General features: G+C 53.9%; 1 protein-coding gene across 1 annotated transcript; it reads right to left on the bottom strand.

The window, feature by feature from the left end:
• Window positions 1-10,287: 10,287 nt before the first annotated feature.
• Window positions 10,288-17,445, bottom strand: LOC142922686 (dual specificity tyrosine-phosphorylation-regulated kinase 4-like). Its single transcript, XM_076063513.1, has 4 exons — window positions 17,290-17,445; window positions 15,777-15,837; window positions 15,069-15,186; window positions 10,288-10,699 (listed from the first exon to the last, which is right to left on the bottom strand). The coding sequence occupies exons 1-4, from the start codon at window positions 17,353-17,355 to the stop codon at window positions 10,459-10,461; spliced, it is 486 nt and encodes a 161-aa protein (XP_075919628.1). The 5' UTR covers window positions 17,356-17,445; the 3' UTR covers window positions 10,288-10,458.
• Between the last annotated feature and the right edge of the window lie 4 nt (window positions 17,446-17,449).

Here is a 17,449-nt window from a genome sequence, read left to right as displayed (position 1 = left end):
TTTTGAGCCTCGTCTCAAAAACGATGTTAGACCAGAGTACGCCAAAAGGTGTACAGCACAAAGACAAGCGTTATCAGAGTAATGAGAGCTCAGGGTGAACGGCTACATCATGGACCTTCTTTGGGAGTATATTTTGGTACTGGCAAAGGAGGTCCCATGAAGTAGCTGCTATAACGCAGAACGCACCCGTTATAACATGTAACACGCCCGTTATGACATGGGACAACCCCATTACAGCGTGGAACACGCCTTTTATAGCGTGGAACGTGCCCATGATAATGTGGAAGGCTCCCGTTATAACACGGACCGCACCCATTATAATCCGGAATGCTTCTGTTCTAATGCAGGAAGGCGCCCATTATAACGTGGAATGTGCCCGCTATAAAATTGCAAGGCTGAGCGGTATGACACAGTAGGTGGAATGCGGAATGATCACGTGACGTGACAGCATGCCCTCCGTTATTGATCTCTTTACATCACTGTGTGCGTGTATTATATCTTGCAAAACTTTATCGTTACATTATATATGGGGATATTATGTTTGCTTAATGTGCTTTCCCTTAATGCGGCACTTTTCAGGAATGCATCTACCGGGTTAAATGAAGACTTAATGTAATGTAAGAGTGAACTGATCCAGAACAGGGGGAGAACATACAAACTCCACACAGGAGGACACCCGAGTCAGGAGTCGAACCGGGGACCCTCTACGTGAGGCACGAGTTGTCACCACCTCATCACACGGCCGCCCACAGCACTGGACATAACAACAACGTCGTCCTTGTGACGACACCACTCTGAATTCTTACCTCAATGGTGATCTCAAGATCTTCACTGCCACCAGGGTGTTCATCTTTTGGTCAAGGCACCGGATCACCTGGCTTTGAGCTCCATCCCCAATCTTCTTCAGCACCTCATAGCGGTAGTGGAGGTGCTCATGGTGGACCTGCACAAAATTACACAAATTTAGACTGACTATATTTTGAAAATCACAACATGTGAGCATTATTTTACGAAATAATTGCTTTTATTAAGCGTTTGGTTTTCTTAAATCTGTAATTGTGGAATGCTCTGATGTCTGCTGGCCGAGTCACCCTAAAAAAAGCTCTTTAGCTCAATGGGCTTAACTTGGGAAATACACTTCTGATTGTGAAGTGTGTGGGAGAGTGCACGTGTGCTTTCTCTGGTTGGTTGGTGCTTAAATTGCAATGACAAGAAGCCACGAACCCCGCGACTGCTGCGCCCTGTGACCGCCCCCACGGCGGGGGCTTTGTGGCGAGTCTCACCGGAATGTAATGATGTTCGTGGTCGTCGTATCCATCGTTGTTGTGTCCCCGGGATCTGTTGCGGAGCGCAAAGTACCATACTTCCTGTATGGCGACAAGCTCCAACTTCTCCCGGTGGGTCATTTGTGGGCCAAAGAGAGCCAGGATTGCTGCAGGCAAGAGAATAACAACAGCTGTCGGTGATCTTTCACTTAAGCAGCACAGCCTCAAAAAGTCTCAAGATTCCTTTTCAGGAGGTTCCTGCAGATGCTTTACAGAGAATGGGGGCGACGCTGCTGTCATTACGTCTGCTGTGTAATCCCAATTTGAGGAATTTGCAGGGGATTTGGATGTTTTGGCCAATACCAGTTATGTCCGTATGTTAAACCGTGCTTCGGCAGCCCTGCTAATCAGAAGTGAGGGGGAAAGGCAACAAACTAACAAGTTCGCAAAAATTATTGATTTAAAAGTGCATCGCTCCAGTGGCTGCCTAATGTCGGAAGAGCATTCCAGATGACTGCAGAAGCACATCTGAAAGCGTGCCATGCAGTGACCATCTTTGTTCGATGTCCAGCTATATGCAGCTCTGAGGACATCTTAGGTTGCTTGGGTTTGAAAACGGGGTTAACGAATTAGATAAATATAACACAGATATGCCAAGAAGGATTTTATGAAATAAGAATAGCTTTTACCCTTTCTGGCACAAAAACAGGTGTTAATATGTTCAAACACCAAATAGATACCTTTTGCAAGGCATCAAGTCTGCATTTACCACACGTACTTGTGGAAAAATATGCAAACAAACATGCTCCGATAATATATGGGCATTGTCTTTGAAACTGACTGGCCCGCACCAGAGACAGCCTTCTTTATGACCTTGTCTCGTCGGTGTTAGACCAGAGAACGGCAAAATTCGAACGGTACATCACCCATGCAACATGGCCACCATGAAGTCCCCCATGCATCATGGTCACTGTGACGTCCCCCTTGAAACATGACCGTCGTGATGTCCCACCATTCAGCGTGGCCATCTTGACGTCACTCATTTCTATTCTTACCTTGTGGCGATTTGCTGCGGATGGAGCCGGTGCGCGCTGAGGACAGCGCACTCCACGTGGTGCAAGACTCGCCGTTACTCCGAGCCTCTCCAGCTCGGCTGATCTACACACACAAAGCCAAACGTCCACCACATGGGCTTGATTAAGATGTTGGAGCAAGTGCAGTGGGCGAGCACTGAGCCAGCATCTCTGACATCCTGGGCTCCACATTCAGGAGGGTCCTGCCGAGATGTTGCCAGTTCTCAGCGTTGGGATATTTGGCCAATATCAGTTGCCATGCTTGGATTTACAATGAAAGACGTGTGGATTTCGAGGTCACACGCAGGTCAATGGCATCGTTCAAACTGTTAAGAGGAGTGAGTGGGACTCGGGCCGGACGAGCCATGGCTAGGAGGGACAACAATGGCTCACGGTCAAGAATAATAACGGAGCGACAACCAAGGAACAGAACACATCAGAGAGGAGAGCCGCTAGAGAGATGGTGCGACGAAATCGACGCTTGGCAGATTATTCCATCACAGGATGTGAGGGGTAGTAGGGTCTCAGGGAGAGAGGCGTTCATCCATCAGTGGATAGATAACAGCGCTGTAGATGCTCACGCGTAGACGGGCACGTACACCAACAGGATCTCGGAGAGACACTCTGATAGACGCGCACACACTTAGGCGGGCAAGGAGAAGCACACCCAGGTATACAGGTGACAGGTAGGCACACGCAGAGGGGAGAACACACGTCCACCCATACTTCACCACACGAGTCGAGGAGCCACATGTACCTCCATGGTAGCAACTTGCAGACGAGGGTGCTCAGAGCTCACGGTGTCTCTCGCGCGGTCCGGGTCTCTGCGTGGAGAGCGGCAGACAGAGGCAAGGGACACGCAGAGTTGAAGGGGCATGACACACCCACGTCTAAACCCACGTCACGTCACAATGCGGACTCTCATCAATACGGACTCACATCCTCACCAGTCACACAATACGAAAAATACAAAAAACAACAACTGCCATTCGCCACTAAGTAGCGGTGATGTGACCACGGCGCCTGTGCCAGGCCAGGTGCACTTTGAGACCACGTGAAGTGCCGAAGGCTCACTGACAGGCGGTCACAGGTCAGACCCAGGTGCCATGAGTTGTCTGACTGAGATGACTGTGCCAACTTGCTGCATTTTAGATGCCCGGCTCAAAGGTTGTTGTCGTGAGCGTTGCTCCTCTGTTCGGACACCACTACTAACACTACTCCTAACACCACCAACACCACCACTACGAACACCACCACTACGAACACCACTACTACGAACACCACTACTACGAACACCACTACTAACACCACAAGTAACACCACGAACAAAGACAAAGATCCCCCGTATAGCCTTAACAGACTGTTGGGGCAAGTGCTGTCCGCGAGCACCTATGAAGGCCGGCACGGCACACGAGAGGGTGGGTAGCCAACACCACGCCCGGCCGCCTTTGTCTCCCCAGTGGCAATGTTTGCACCTCCCACCAGGTACTCATTTAAGGCTGAGTCGATCTAGGGTGAGGCCCAGGACCAGTTCAGATAATCGTCACCAATGTTGGCTGTGAGCGGGAATCAAACCCAGGTCGCCAGGTTCTTAGAGCAGCGCGCTAACCGCTACACTACCCCACTAACACCATAACTAACACCACTACTAACACCACCACCAATAATACCACCAACACTAACACCACCACTAAGACCACCACGAACACCACTACCAGCACCAATAATACCACCATCACTAACACCACCACGACTAACACCAGCAACAAAAATTCCACCATCACTAACACCAACAACAACAATCGCCATTCGCCACTAAGTGGCGGTGATGTCACCACGACGCTTGTGCCAGGCCATGTGCACCTTGAGGCCAAGTGAAGTGTCGAACGCCCGCCCGCTGGCAGGAGGTCACGGGGCAGACCCAGGTGCCACAGGTCGACTGACTGAGATGACTGGCTGATGCACCACCTGTGCCCCTTACTGTGCCAACTTGCTGTGCTTTAGCCATCCGGCGCTCTGCTCGTTGTTGGGAGCGTCGTTCCTGCGCTCTCCGTTGTTGTTGGAGGGCGACTGCCTCCAACTGCCCAGTAGCGTCCTTCACGAGCCTCTTCCACAGAGGCCGATCTTGACACAGCTGGTACCAGTTATCGGCAAGTCCACTCAGCTCCACATCCTGCTGTACCACATCATTCCATCTCTTCTCTAGCCCGTGCTGCGTCCGTTCAGCCCCCTCGATCCGGCCAAATAAAATCTGCTTGGGCATGCGGTGATTGGGCATGCAGGCTGCATGGCCCAGCCAACGCAGCCTTGACTGCCGGAGGAGCTCACTGATGGGGCTTTGTCCAGATCTTTCGAGGATTTGTGAGCTCCTCACACAATCCAGCCTTGTTAAACCCAGGATTGATCGGAGGCAGGCCAGCCTCAACGTTTCTAACCGGCAAAGATGTTCCATTAGGGGGGTCCACGTTTCACAAGCGTAGAGAAGGGAGGGAATGACTGTGGCTGAGAAGACCCGAAGCTTCGTGTGGAGCGACAGACCAGGTAGCTTCCACACAGCGTTACCCAACTGCTGAAAAGATAATGCCGCTCGACTGATTCGGAGTGAGACCTCTGCTGTTAAACCGGAGACGGTCATGAGCACACTGCCCAGGTATGGGAAACTTTCCACTCTCTCCACAACTGCCCCATCACCGATTGGGAGTTGTGGGGGTGGAGTGCTCGATGGTACAAAATACCCAGGCAGGTGCTTCGTTTTGGTGGGGCTGATGGTAAGGCCCCACCTCTTAGTGGCACACTCCAGTTTTAGCAGCAGCGCCTCCAACTCCTCCTCTGAGTGAGCCGCAATTATCACGTCATCGGCATACATAACGTGGTTGACCAATAGGGAGCCATCCCTTGACGGCATCCGGGCATTGATCAGCCTCCCACTGTATCTGTACCAGATGGAAATTCCTCCGGTACAGCTACTGAAGGCCTCACGAACTACGTGGTCGAAATAGATGTTAAATAATGTTGGAGCCAGAGGACATCCCTGTCGCACCCCAAGGTGAACAGGGAATGGCTCCGACTCCCGGCAATGTAGTTTTACCCGGGTCCGCTCACCATAATGAAGGTCCTTAAAGATCGTGAGCAGCGGGTCAGGGACTCCGAAAGCACGAAGAAGCCAGAGAGCAGGCCTACTTATGGTGTCATAGGCCTTTACCAGGTCAATAAAGCAGAGATGTAGGTCTTGTTGGAATTCCCTACACCTCTGCTTTAGCAAACGGACAGAAAATATGGCATCTGTGCAGGACCACCCTTTCCTGAAACCACATTGGGGCTCCGCAAGCCTCTCCTCAGCATGCCTGGTAAGGCAGTGTTGAATAATCCTTGCCAGGACCTTTCCCGGCACACTGAGGAGTGAGATGCCCCTGTAGTTGTTACAGTCTGTGCGGTCTCCCTTCTTAAAGATGGGGACCACCATGGCATCTGATCACCTCACTTACACCACCATCACTAATACCACCAACACCACCATCACTAACACCAGTAACACCACCACTATCACCACTACTAACAACCACAATCACTAACACCACCCGCAGACTCACAACGGACACGCACAGACTCGCAACGGACACCCACAGACTCACAACGGACACCCGCAGACTCACAACAGACACCCGCAGACTCAGAACGGACACCCACAGACTCGCAACGGACACCCACAGACTCACAATGAACACCCACAGACTCACAACGGACACCCGCAGACTCACAATGAACACCCACAGATTCACAACGGACACCCGCAGACTCACAATGGACACCCACAGACTCACAACAGACACCCACAGACTCGCAACGGACACCAACAGACTCACAAGGAACACCCACAGACTCACAACGGACACCCGCAGACTCACAATGGACATCCACAGACTCACAACGGACACCCGCAGACTCACAACGGACACCCACAGACTCACAATGGACACCCACAGACTCACAACAGACACCCGCAGACTCACAACAGACACCCGCAGACTCAGAACGGACACCCACAGACTCACAACAGACACCCGCAGACTCGCAACGGACACCCACAGACTCGCAACAGACACCCACAGACTCACAACAGACACCCGCAGACTCAGAACAGACACCCACAGACACACAACGGACACAAGCAGACTCACAACGGACGCCGGAAGACTCACAACGGACACCCACAGACTCGCAACAGACACCCGCAGACTCAGAACGGACACCCACAGACTCACAACGGACACAAGCAGACTCACAACGGACGCCGGTAGACTCACAACATACGCCCACAGACTCACAAAGAGACCCATTAACGTGGAAAGGGACCAATCTATTTGGAAAGGGACCAAGGGAAGGCGCCCAACCGCCATCTTGCATAGGGAAGGCACCTAACCGCCATCTTACGTGGGGAAGGCGTCCAATCGCCATCCCACCCTACCTGCCCATTATAAATCCACCCCACCTGTCCATTATGAACCCACTCTACGTGCCCATTATAAACCCACTCTACCTGCCCATTATAAACCCACCCTACCTGTCCATTATAAACCCACTCTACCTGCGCATTATTAACCCACTCTACCTGCCCGTTATAAACCCACCCTACCTGTCCATTATAAACCCACCCTACCTGTCCATTATAAACCCATCCTACCTGACCATTAAATACCCACCCTACCTGCCCATTATAAACCCACCCTACCTGCCAATTATAAACCCACCCTACCTGCCCATTGTAAACCCACCCTACCTGTTCATTATAAACCCACCCTACCTGCCCATTATAAACCCACCCTACCTATCCATTATGAACCCACCCTACCTGCCCATTATAAACCCACCCTACCTGCCCATTATAAACCCACCCTACCTGTCCATTATAACCCACCCTACCTGTCCATTATAAACCCACCCTACCTGCCCATTATAAACCCCAGTGACACGGCCAAGATGAACCCACCCTACCTGCCCATTATAAACCCACCCTACCTGTCCATTATAAACCCACCCTACCTGCCCATTATAAACCCACCCTACCTGTCCATTATAAACCCCAGTGACACGGCCAAGATGAACCCACCCTACCTGCCCATTATAAACCCCAGTGACACGGCCAAGATGAACCCAGACCCCACACGTCACTGACAATCGACGGCACCAGACCCCACAAAATCAACGTCCGCAAGGTCATCTCACGTCCCGGTGACTTTATGCACAATAACAACCCTCTTAGAAGAACACAACATTCTTACAATAATTATAATATTTACAATAATAACATTCAAAACTACGATATTATGTACAGAGCTATATATGATTAAATTATAACATTTTTTCTTAAACAAACTTCACGTGGCAGGGCCTAGACAGGCTTCTCGCCCAGTGCCTGCACCAGGCCTCCCTTCCCCCTCCCCATGTCCTGGAAACCGTGTGGCGAGGTCACTCCCTCCCTCATCCTCCTCCTTTGAGGACTGCCACCGGATGAAAACCAGCATGGGCTGGAGTCCCGGGGTAAGCGGGCCCTGGGTAGGCTACTGGGCTGAGTGTGTGGTGAGTGAGTGGTGGGCTGTGTGGTGAGTGCAGTCAGAGTGGCTGTGTCCAGTCCATGTCTGGGTTTCCACTCTTTCGTCTTCTGCCACAGCTGTTTCCCCACGGGAGTGTGTGGGGTGAGTGTGTGTGTGTGGTGAGTGTGTGTGGTGAGTGTGTGTGTGTGTGGTGAGTGTGTGTGTGGGGTGAGTGTGTGTGTGGGGTGAGTGTGTGTGGGGTGAGTGTGTGTGTGTGTGGGGTGAGTGTGTGTGTGTGTGGGGTGAGTGTGTGTGTGTGGGCTGGGTGTGTGTGGCTGGGTGTGTGTGGTGAGTGTGGTGTTACGGGGTGAGTGGGTGGTGCGTGCGGTGGTGGTGCTGCTCGTGGTGGTGGATGGCACCGACTCCACCACCACCACCACGCCGCTACTCTGCCGTGGGCCGTCCACCACACAGCAGCAGGCGGCCGAAGAGCGACCGGAGTGAGCGGAGCGCCCTGCCCAGTTGGGCCAAGCCCCCTCGCTTCCTCTTCTTCTTCTCCTCCTCCTCCTCCTCCTTCTTCTGCTGTTGCCGCATCTCCACCTCCTCCATCTTCTCCATCTTCTCCTTGTTCTCTTCTGTCTCCTCCTCCAACTCCTTCGTCTCGACCTCTTGCACCACGGCCACCACCACCACCACCTCCTTCTCCTCCTCCTTCTCCTCATCCGTCTCCTCCTCCACCTCCTCCACCTCCTTCTCCTCCATCTTCTCGTCCTTCTCCTCCTTCTCCTCCTCCGTCTTCTCCTCCTCCTCCATCTTGTCCTCGTTCACTTCCATCTTCACCACCTTCGTCTCGACCTCTTGCACCACCACGACCACCACCTTCTCCACCTCCTCCTCTGTCTCCTCATCACCCCCCTCCTCCTCACATTTGTTCTCCTGCTCCTCATTCTCATCCTTTTCCTCATCCCCCGTTTCCTCCTCTATCTCCTCATCCATCTCATCCTCATCCAACTCCTCCTCCTCCATCGCCTCCTCCGCCTCCTCGTCCTCCTCCATCTCCTCCTCATCCTCCGTCTCCTCCTCCTCGTCCTCATCCTCCTCCTCATCCTCCTCATCCTCATCCTCCTCATCCTCATCTTCCTCATCCTCCTCCTCATCCTCCTCATCCTCCTCCTCCTCCTCATCCTCCTCATCCTCATCCTCCTCATCCTCATCCTCCTCCTCGTCCTCGTCCTCCTCCATCTCCTCCTCATCCTCCTCCTTCTCCTCCTCCTCCTGCTCCTCCTCCTCCCCCTCCTCATCGGAGGAGGAGGATGATGATGATGATGGGAGCCTCTTCTCCGGCTGAGCTCTGTGGAGAGAGAGGCAGCAACACCACAGCACCACCACGTCAGCATCGCGCGACTACGGCCAGAGGTCACAGTCGGTCCCCACCCCCAGGAGTGGACTTGCCCATCACGAGTTTCTACAGACTCATAGACACCCACAGAGATTCACAGAGACCCATACTCATAGAGACCCATACTCATAGAGACCCATGCTCATAGAGACCCATACTCATAAACATCCACAGAGATTCACAGAGACCCATACTCATAGAGACCCACAGAGACTCACAGAGACCCATACTCATAGAGACCCATACTCATAGAGACCCGCAGAGACTCACAGAGACCCATACTCATAGAAACCCACAGAGACTCACAGAGGCCCATACTCATAGAGACCCATACCCATAGAGACCCACAGAGACTCATAGAGACCTATACTCATAGAGATCAGCAGAGACCCATACACACAGAGACCCATACTCATAGAGACCCACAGAGACTCACAGAGACCCATACTCATAGAGACCAGCAGAGACCCATACACACAGAGACCCATACACATAGAGACCCATACTCATAGAGACCCACAGAGACTCACAGAGACCCATACTCATAGAGACCCATACCCATAGAGACCCACAGAGACTCACAGAGACCCATACTCATAGAGACCCACAGAGACTCACAGAGACCCATACTCATAGAGACCCACAGAGACTCACAGAGACCCATACTCATAGAGACCAGCAGAGACCCACAGAGACCCATACTCATAGAGACCCATACTCATAGAGACCCACCGAGACTCACAGAGACCCATACTCATAGAGACCCACCGAGACTCACAGAGACCCATACTCATAGAGACCCACAGAGACTCACAGCGACCCATACTCATAGAGACCAGCAGAGACCCATACTCATAGAGACTCACAGAGACTCACAGAGACTCATACTCATAGAGACCAGCAGAGACCCATACACACAGAGACCCATACTCATAGAGACCCACAGAGACTCACAGAGACCCATACTCATGGAGACCCATACTCATAGAGACCCACAGAGACTCACAGAGACCCATACTCATAGAGACCCACAGAAACTCACAGAGACCCATACTCACAGAGACCCATACTCTTAGAGACCCATACACATACAGAGACACACAGAGACCCATACACACAGAGACCCATACACACAGAGACTCATAGAGACTCATAGAGACCCACAGAGACCCATACACACAGAGAGAGCCTCACCGTGGCTTCACAGCTCTGGGGAGGGCCCGGCTGGTGGTGGGGAGGGCCCGGCTGGTGGTAGGGAGGGCCCGGCTGGTGGTGGGGAGGGCATGGCTGGTGGTGGGGAGGGCCCGGCTGGTGGTGGGGAGGGCCCGGCTGGTGGTGGGGAGGTCGTCGCTGGGGCTGGCGGTGTCGTCGCTCTGGAGCCAGCCGTGAGCCAGCGCCTGCTCCGGTGTCATGCGGAGTTCCGGATCCCAGCTAGGGTGAGGGGGGGCACGGAGGGGGGTGAGGGGGGGCACGGAGGGGGTTAGGGGGGGCACGGAGGGGGGGGGGAAGGACAAGAAGGGGGGTGAGGCGGGGTGAGGATATGACGTTCGCTAGACGTACGTCACGTTCCGATCTGATCGTGTCTGTACGTGTGTGTCTGTACGTGTGTGTGTGTACGTGTGTGTGTGTACGTGTGTGTCTGTACGTGTGTGTGTGTGTACGTGTGTGTGTGTACGTGTGTGTCTGTACGTGTGTGTGTACGTGTGTGTGTGTACGTGTGTGTGTACGTGTGTATCTGTACGTGTGTGTGTACGTGTGTGTAGGTCCGTCCGGCAAAACAACCCCCTACCTCCTCGTGGTGCCGGACGGGCAACTCTGCCGTGGACAGTGCTGTGGGGGGAGGTCCAATTTCGATTGGCTCCTCCCCTCATGGCATCTGTGTCCACCACAGGGTCTAAACGGGAGCTCTGGACGGGTGCGAGGGGCTGGTAACCCCTCCACCTTCAATTAATTACCACTAAACCGCGAATTAAGTATATAGCTAATAAGCTTGTGCCGGAGGCCCCGGGGGGCCAGGCGTCTATGACGTCTCCTGGCCAAACCCCAATTGGCGGAGCCAGGAGATTGAATATCTACCCTCGGGGCTCCTCCAGAAACAACGAAAAACCACTACGGGTGGCAACGTGGAATGTTCGAACGCTCACTGCGGAGGAGAGGCTGCCACTCCTCTGTCGGGAGCTGGACCGGTACCGCCTGGATCTCTGTGGCATTCAGGAGGTCCGGTGGACCGGTTCTGGCTCCTGCCACCATGATGGGTGGACAGTCCTCTACTCGGGGCAGCAGACTGCCAAACAACAGGATGTGGCTCTTCTGTTGAACAAAAGAACGAAGGGGGCGTGGGAGCGTGGCGGTGAGGTGTGGGAAGCTGTAAGCCCCAGGCTACTTTGGGCTCGCCTTCCCATCAACCGGAGGCGAGGAATGGTGGTCGTGGTTACTTATGCCCCCACCGAAGATGAACATCCGTGAAAGGATGCAGGCAAAGCCAATGAGTCAGATGCCTTCTATGACCTCCTGTCACAGGTGCTGGCTAAAGTGGCCCCTCGGGATAGAGTCATCATGTTGGGTGACTTCAATGGCCGAGTTGGTCATGATGCTGGCACCTGGTCTGGAGTGATTGAAGGGCATGGGCCAGATCAGCTCAATAACAACGGTAGGAGGCTGCTAGATTTTTGTGCAGCCCATGGGCTTGTAATTACCAACACGCTGTTCTGGCATCGGCGCATCCACACAACATCATGGATGCATGCCGGGTCCAAGCAAGAACATCTGCTGGACTACATAGTTACGGACCAGCGGATGCGAGCCCATGTCCTTGACACCAGGATCTACCGTGGAGCTGATCTGCCCTCTGACCATTGACTAGTCATATGTAAGATGCGCCTGCCATTCTTCCACTCCGGTGGTGGGTGTACACCCAGGACCCCATGCCAACCTAAAGTGGCCTGGTCTCAGTTATCTGATGAAAGTTGCAAGCGAGAATTTAATCATCGCTTGCGGCTGGGATTGGCATCGTCCCCGACTCCTCCTGATGTCGAGGGGAAATGGGCGAGGTTTAGGACTGTGACTCATGCAGCTGCAATGGCTGCTTTGGGTACGCGGTCCAGACCTCCCCAGAGACCCTGGCTGACAGAGAAGGTGTTCAGGATGGTTGAGAAAAAACGACAGGCCCACTGTCATCGGCTACAGAATCCCACGTCAGAGAATGAGGAGGCTTACCGCAGCCTTCGCTCGGAGGTTCGGAGAGCCGTGAGGCGCTGCAAGGATGGGTGGTGGTCGCGGGTTGCTGAGGAGATGGAGTCTGTCTCCGTGGCCCGTGATCACAAATCTCTATTTAACTCCATCAAAAAAGTAACCTGCAGCGCCACACCTATTACCATCATTAGGGGAAAAAACGGTGATCTAATCTCCAACCCCCAGGAATAGGTTTGCAGATTTTCTGGGCATTTCTGTGAGGTCCTGGGGGAGGGAAAATCCCTCAGCCAGGAAAACATCGTGGCACAAAGTGAGGATGACCCTGCTGAGGCTGCGGTGCCTCAAATATTGGAAGAAGTCACCCCCTGTGAGTGGCTGGCTGAGGTGCCATCTGTTGAGGAAGTACTGAAGGCGATCCGGAGTCTGAGACCAGGAAAGGCAGCGGGCAGAGATGATCTCCCATGCGAAATGCTGAGGGAGGGTGGCGTTTGTGCACAGACTGCCCTATATGACATCATAACAACAGTCTGGACCACTGGACGGGTTCCGCAGGATTGGAAGGATGCCCTGGTAGTCCCCCTTTTTAAGAAGGGGGACCGCACAGACTGTAACAACTACAGGGGCATCTCACTCCTCAGTGTGCCGGGAAAGGTCCTGGCAAGGATTATTCAGCATCGCCTTGCCAGGCACGCTGAGGAGAGGCTTGCGGAGCCCCAATGTGGTTTCAGGAAAGGGCGGTCCTGCACAGATGCCATATTTTCTGTCCGTCTGCTACAGCAGAGGTGTAGGGAATTCCAACAAGACCTACATCTCTGCTTTATTGACCTGGTCAAGGCCTATGATACCATCAGTAGGCCTGGGCTCTGGGTTGTTCTTCGTGCTTTTGGAGTACCTGACGCTCTGCTCACGATCATTAAGGACCTTCATGATGGTGAGCGGGCCCGGGTAAAACTACGTGGCCGGGAGTCAGAGCCATTACCTGTACACCTTGGGGTGCGACAGGGATGTCCTCTGGCTCCCACATTATTTAACATCTATTTTGACCACATAGTTCGTGAAGCCTTCAATAGCTGTACCGGGGGAATCTCTATATGGTACAGATATAATGGGAGGCTGATCGATGCCCGGGTGCGGTCAAGGGATGGCTCCGTATTGCTCAACCACGTTATGTATGCTGATGATTGGGTAATAGCTGCTCATTCAGAGGAGGAGTTGGAGACGCTGCTGCTGAGACTGGAGCGTACCACTAAGAGGTGGCGCCTTACCATCAGCCCCACCCAAACTAAGCACCTGCCTGGGTATTGTACCATCGGACACTCCACCCCCACAACTCCCAATCGGTGATGGGGCAGTTGTGGAGCGAGTGGAGAGTTTCCCATACCTGGGCAGTGTGCTTATGACCGGCTCCAGTTTAACAGCAGAGGTCTCACTCCGAATCAGTCGAGCGGCAATATCTTTTAATTGGTTGCGTAACGCTGTGTGGAAGCTACCTGGTCTCTCGCTCCGCACTAAGCTTCAGGTCTTCTCGGCCACCGTCATTCCCTCCCTTCTCTACGCTTGCGAAACGTGGACCCCCCTAATGGAACATCTTTGCCGGTTAGAAACATTTAGGCTGGCCTGCCTACGATCCATCTTGGGTTTAACCAGACTGGATTGTGTGAGGAGCTCACAAATCCTTGAAAGATCTGGGCAAGGTCCCATCGGTGAGCTCCTCCGGCGGGCAAGGCTGCGATGGCTGGGTCATGTAGCCCGCATGCCCAGCCACCGCATGCTGAAACAGCTTTTGTTCAGCCAGATTGAGGGGGCTAAACGGGCACGGCACGGGCTAGAGAAGAGATGGAGTGACGTGGTACAGGAGGACGTGGAGCTGAGTGGACTTGCTGATGACTGGTACCAGCGGTGTCAAGATCGGCCTCTGTGCAGGAGGCTCGTGAAGGACGCTACTGGGCAGTTGGAGGCAGTCGCCCTCCAACAACAACAGAGGGCGGAGGAGCGACGCTCACAACAACGAGCGGAGCGCCGGGTGGCTAAAGCACAGCAGGTTGGCACAGTAGGGGGCACAGGTGGTGCATCAGCCAGTCATCTCAGTCAGTCGACCTGTGGCACCTGGGTCTGCCCCGTGACCTCCTGCCAGCGGGCGGGCGTTCGACACTTCACGTGGCCTCAAGGTGCACATGGCCTGGCACAAGCGTCGTGGTGACATCACTGCCACTTAGTGGCGTGTGAGTGTGTGTACGTGTGTGTACGTGTTCGATTCCCGCTCACAGCCAACACCAGTGACTGCGATTATCTGAACAACCGGTCCTGGTCCTCCCCTCGGTCGACTCAGCCTCAAAAGAGTACCTGGTGCGGTGTGTAAACATCTCCAACCCTGAGACAAAGGCGGCCGGGCGTGGTGCTGGCCACCCACCCCCTCTGTGTGTGCCACAGCACCGGCCTTCATAGATGCTGCTACTCGCTACTACTAACAGCACTTGCCCCTACAGTCTGCTAGAGGCTACACGGGGGATTTTGTCTGTGTGTAGGTGCTGCTACTCGCTACTACTAACAGCACTTGCCCCTACAGCCTGCTAGAGGCTACATGGGGGATCTTTGTCTTTGTTCTTACTGTAGGCAGTTTCTGATAAAGTTCACGAGCTGAGCTCCACATCCCCACAGCACGAAATGCAGGGGAATGCTTCCCGGGTGACGCTTCGTGGCCGGGCAGAGAGGATGGCCGAATCGGTCTGCAGGAGAGCGAGAGAGACAGAGAGAGACACAGATAGACAGAGATAGAGAGATAGAGAGAGATGGATAGAGAGACAGGGAGAGAGACAGAGAGAGACAGAGAGATAGAGAGAGAGGCAGAGAGAGACAGAGACACAGAGAGAGACACATAAAGAGATAAAGAGAGAGACAGGGAGAGAGAGACAGACACACGCACAGTGTCACTAACCACCACGTCAACAACATATCAACTCACCCACCCACACCGACTCCCACCCACCCACTTACTCACCTAACTACCTATCCACTCAACCCACCTACCACCCGACCTATCCACCAACTCACCCACCCACCTACCCACCCACCAACCTATCGACCCACCTATCCATACTTGGGTTGCTTATCAACCCCAACCCAGGTCGTAATTGAGTGGGCCCAAACCCCAACCACCACCTCCTCCCTACCGCTCCCCCCAGGCCCCCCCCACCACCACACCACCACCATCGCCACCACCACATCAACAACACACCACACCACGACACCACCACCACTGAACCACCACCAACACAGCACCACCACCACACCACCACCACACCACCCTTCTACTCACCAAAGAAGTGCTCTTTGTTGCGAGATCTCTCCACCATTTCTTTTGGAGGCATGCCCAGGATCTGCACAACCATTTCAAGACAGCGACAAAGAGAGACACGCTTGTTACACGCATTTTACACGCATGTTACACGCGTGTTACACGCATGTTACACGCGTGTTACACAGAGAGACCCATAGAGATTCAGAGACATATAGAAACATAGGGACTCCTAGAGACCCATACATAGATGCATAGAGACCGACAGAGATTCAGAGACTCACATAGAACCATAGGGACTCACAGAAACCCATACAGAGACCCATAGAGACCCATAGACTTACATAGAACAATAGGGACTCACAGAGACCCATACATAGACCCATAGAGACCCATATACTTATATAGAACAATAAGGACTCACAGAGACCCATACAGAGACCCATAGAGACCCATATACTTACATAGAACAATAGGGACTCACAGAGACCCATACAGAGACCCATAGAGACCCATAGACTTACAAAGAACAAAAGGAACTCACAGAGACCCATACAGAGCACCTTGGAGATCTAGAGACTCATATAGAAGGACAGTGACCTACACAGGGACCCAAGCTACAGCTAAACTATTTTTCTTTAACCAGGTAAGGCGCCCACAGAGCTACGTAGCTATTTCTCATCGGCCGTACGGCAGAAAAAGATCTCTATGTGACATTGTCACATTGAGCATTATGGGTGCGTAGGTGGGTAGATAGGTGGGTAGGTTGGTAGGTGGGTGGGTGAGTGGGTAGGTGGGTAGATAGGTTGGTAGGTGGGTGGGTGTGTCGGTAGGTAGGTGGGTTGGTAGGTGGGTGGGTGAGTGGGTCGGTCGGTGGGTTTGGCGAGTCGGTGGGTCACTGGCTGGGTGACTGGCTGGGTAACTGCGTATTTGTCTGGGTGTCTGGCTGGGTGATTGGCTGGGTGACTTACTGGGTGACTGACTGGGTGACTGGTCAGGTGGCTGGCCGGGTGGCTGTGTATCGGGCTGGGTGACTGGCTGGGTGACTGGCTGGGTGACTGGCTGGGTCACTGGCTGCGTGTCTGGCTGGGTGACTGGCTGGGTAACTGGTCAGGTGACTGGCTGGGTAACTGGCCAGGTGACTGGCTGGGTGTCTGGCTGGGTAACTGGCTGGGTGTCTGACTGGGTGTCTGGCAGCGTGACTGGCTGGGTGTCTGGCAGCGTGACTGGCTGGATGACTGGCTGCGTGACTGGCTGGGTGTCTGACTGGGTAACTGGCCAGGTGACTGGCTGGGTGACTAGCTGGGTGTCTAGCTGGGTGTCTGACTGGGTGACTGGCTGCGTGACTGGCTGGGTGTCTGACTGGGTGACTGGCTGGGTGTCTGACTGGGTGGCTGGCTGGGTGTCTGGCTGTGTGGCTGGCTGGGTGTCTGGCTGGGTGACTGGCTGGGTGGATGTCTGCGGGGCCGGTCTGGGCCAAGTCTCCCGCTTGAGGTGTCCCCCCCCCTTTCCCCCAAGGAGGCTCCCCGGTCACCTCGATGCAGCATGCCAGGTGGTCGTCGCGGCCGAAGGAGAGGAAGAGGTCCCTGCCGGTGGCCATCTTGGCGACGGTGCAGCCCAGGGACCACGTGTCCGCGGCGCAGGTGACCGGGTAGCCCAGCAGCACCTCGGGCGCCACGTAGACGAGGGTGCCT

Source organism: Petromyzon marinus, unplaced genomic scaffold, assembly GCF_048934315.1.
Source record: "Petromyzon marinus isolate PM22_M1 ecotype Great Lakes invasive population unplaced genomic scaffold, UKy_Petmar_22M1.pri1.0 PM_Scaffold_14, whole genome shotgun sequence".
Taxonomy (NCBI): Eukaryota; Metazoa; Chordata; class Hyperoartia; order Petromyzontiformes; family Petromyzontidae; genus Petromyzon; species Petromyzon marinus.
The sequence above is the reverse complement of the archived record's forward strand: the minus strand, read 5'-3'. Positions and strand labels throughout refer to the sequence as shown.

Bases quoted from the DNA above. Each gene is read 5' to 3' on its own strand.
- LOC142922686 (XM_076063513.1), bottom strand. From the start codon at position 17,355: ATGGCCACCGGCAGGGACCTCTTCCTCTCCTTCGGCCGCGACGACCAC. The intron at 15,838-17,289 runs GTGACCGGGGAG...ATGGTTGTGCAG, and splicing joins ACCTGGCATGCTGCATCGAG to ATCCTGGGCATGCCTCCAAA. The intron at 10,700-15,068 runs GTAAGAACAAAG...CCCTCACCCTAG, and splicing joins TTTATCAGAAACTGCCTACA to CTGGGATCCGGAACTCCGCA.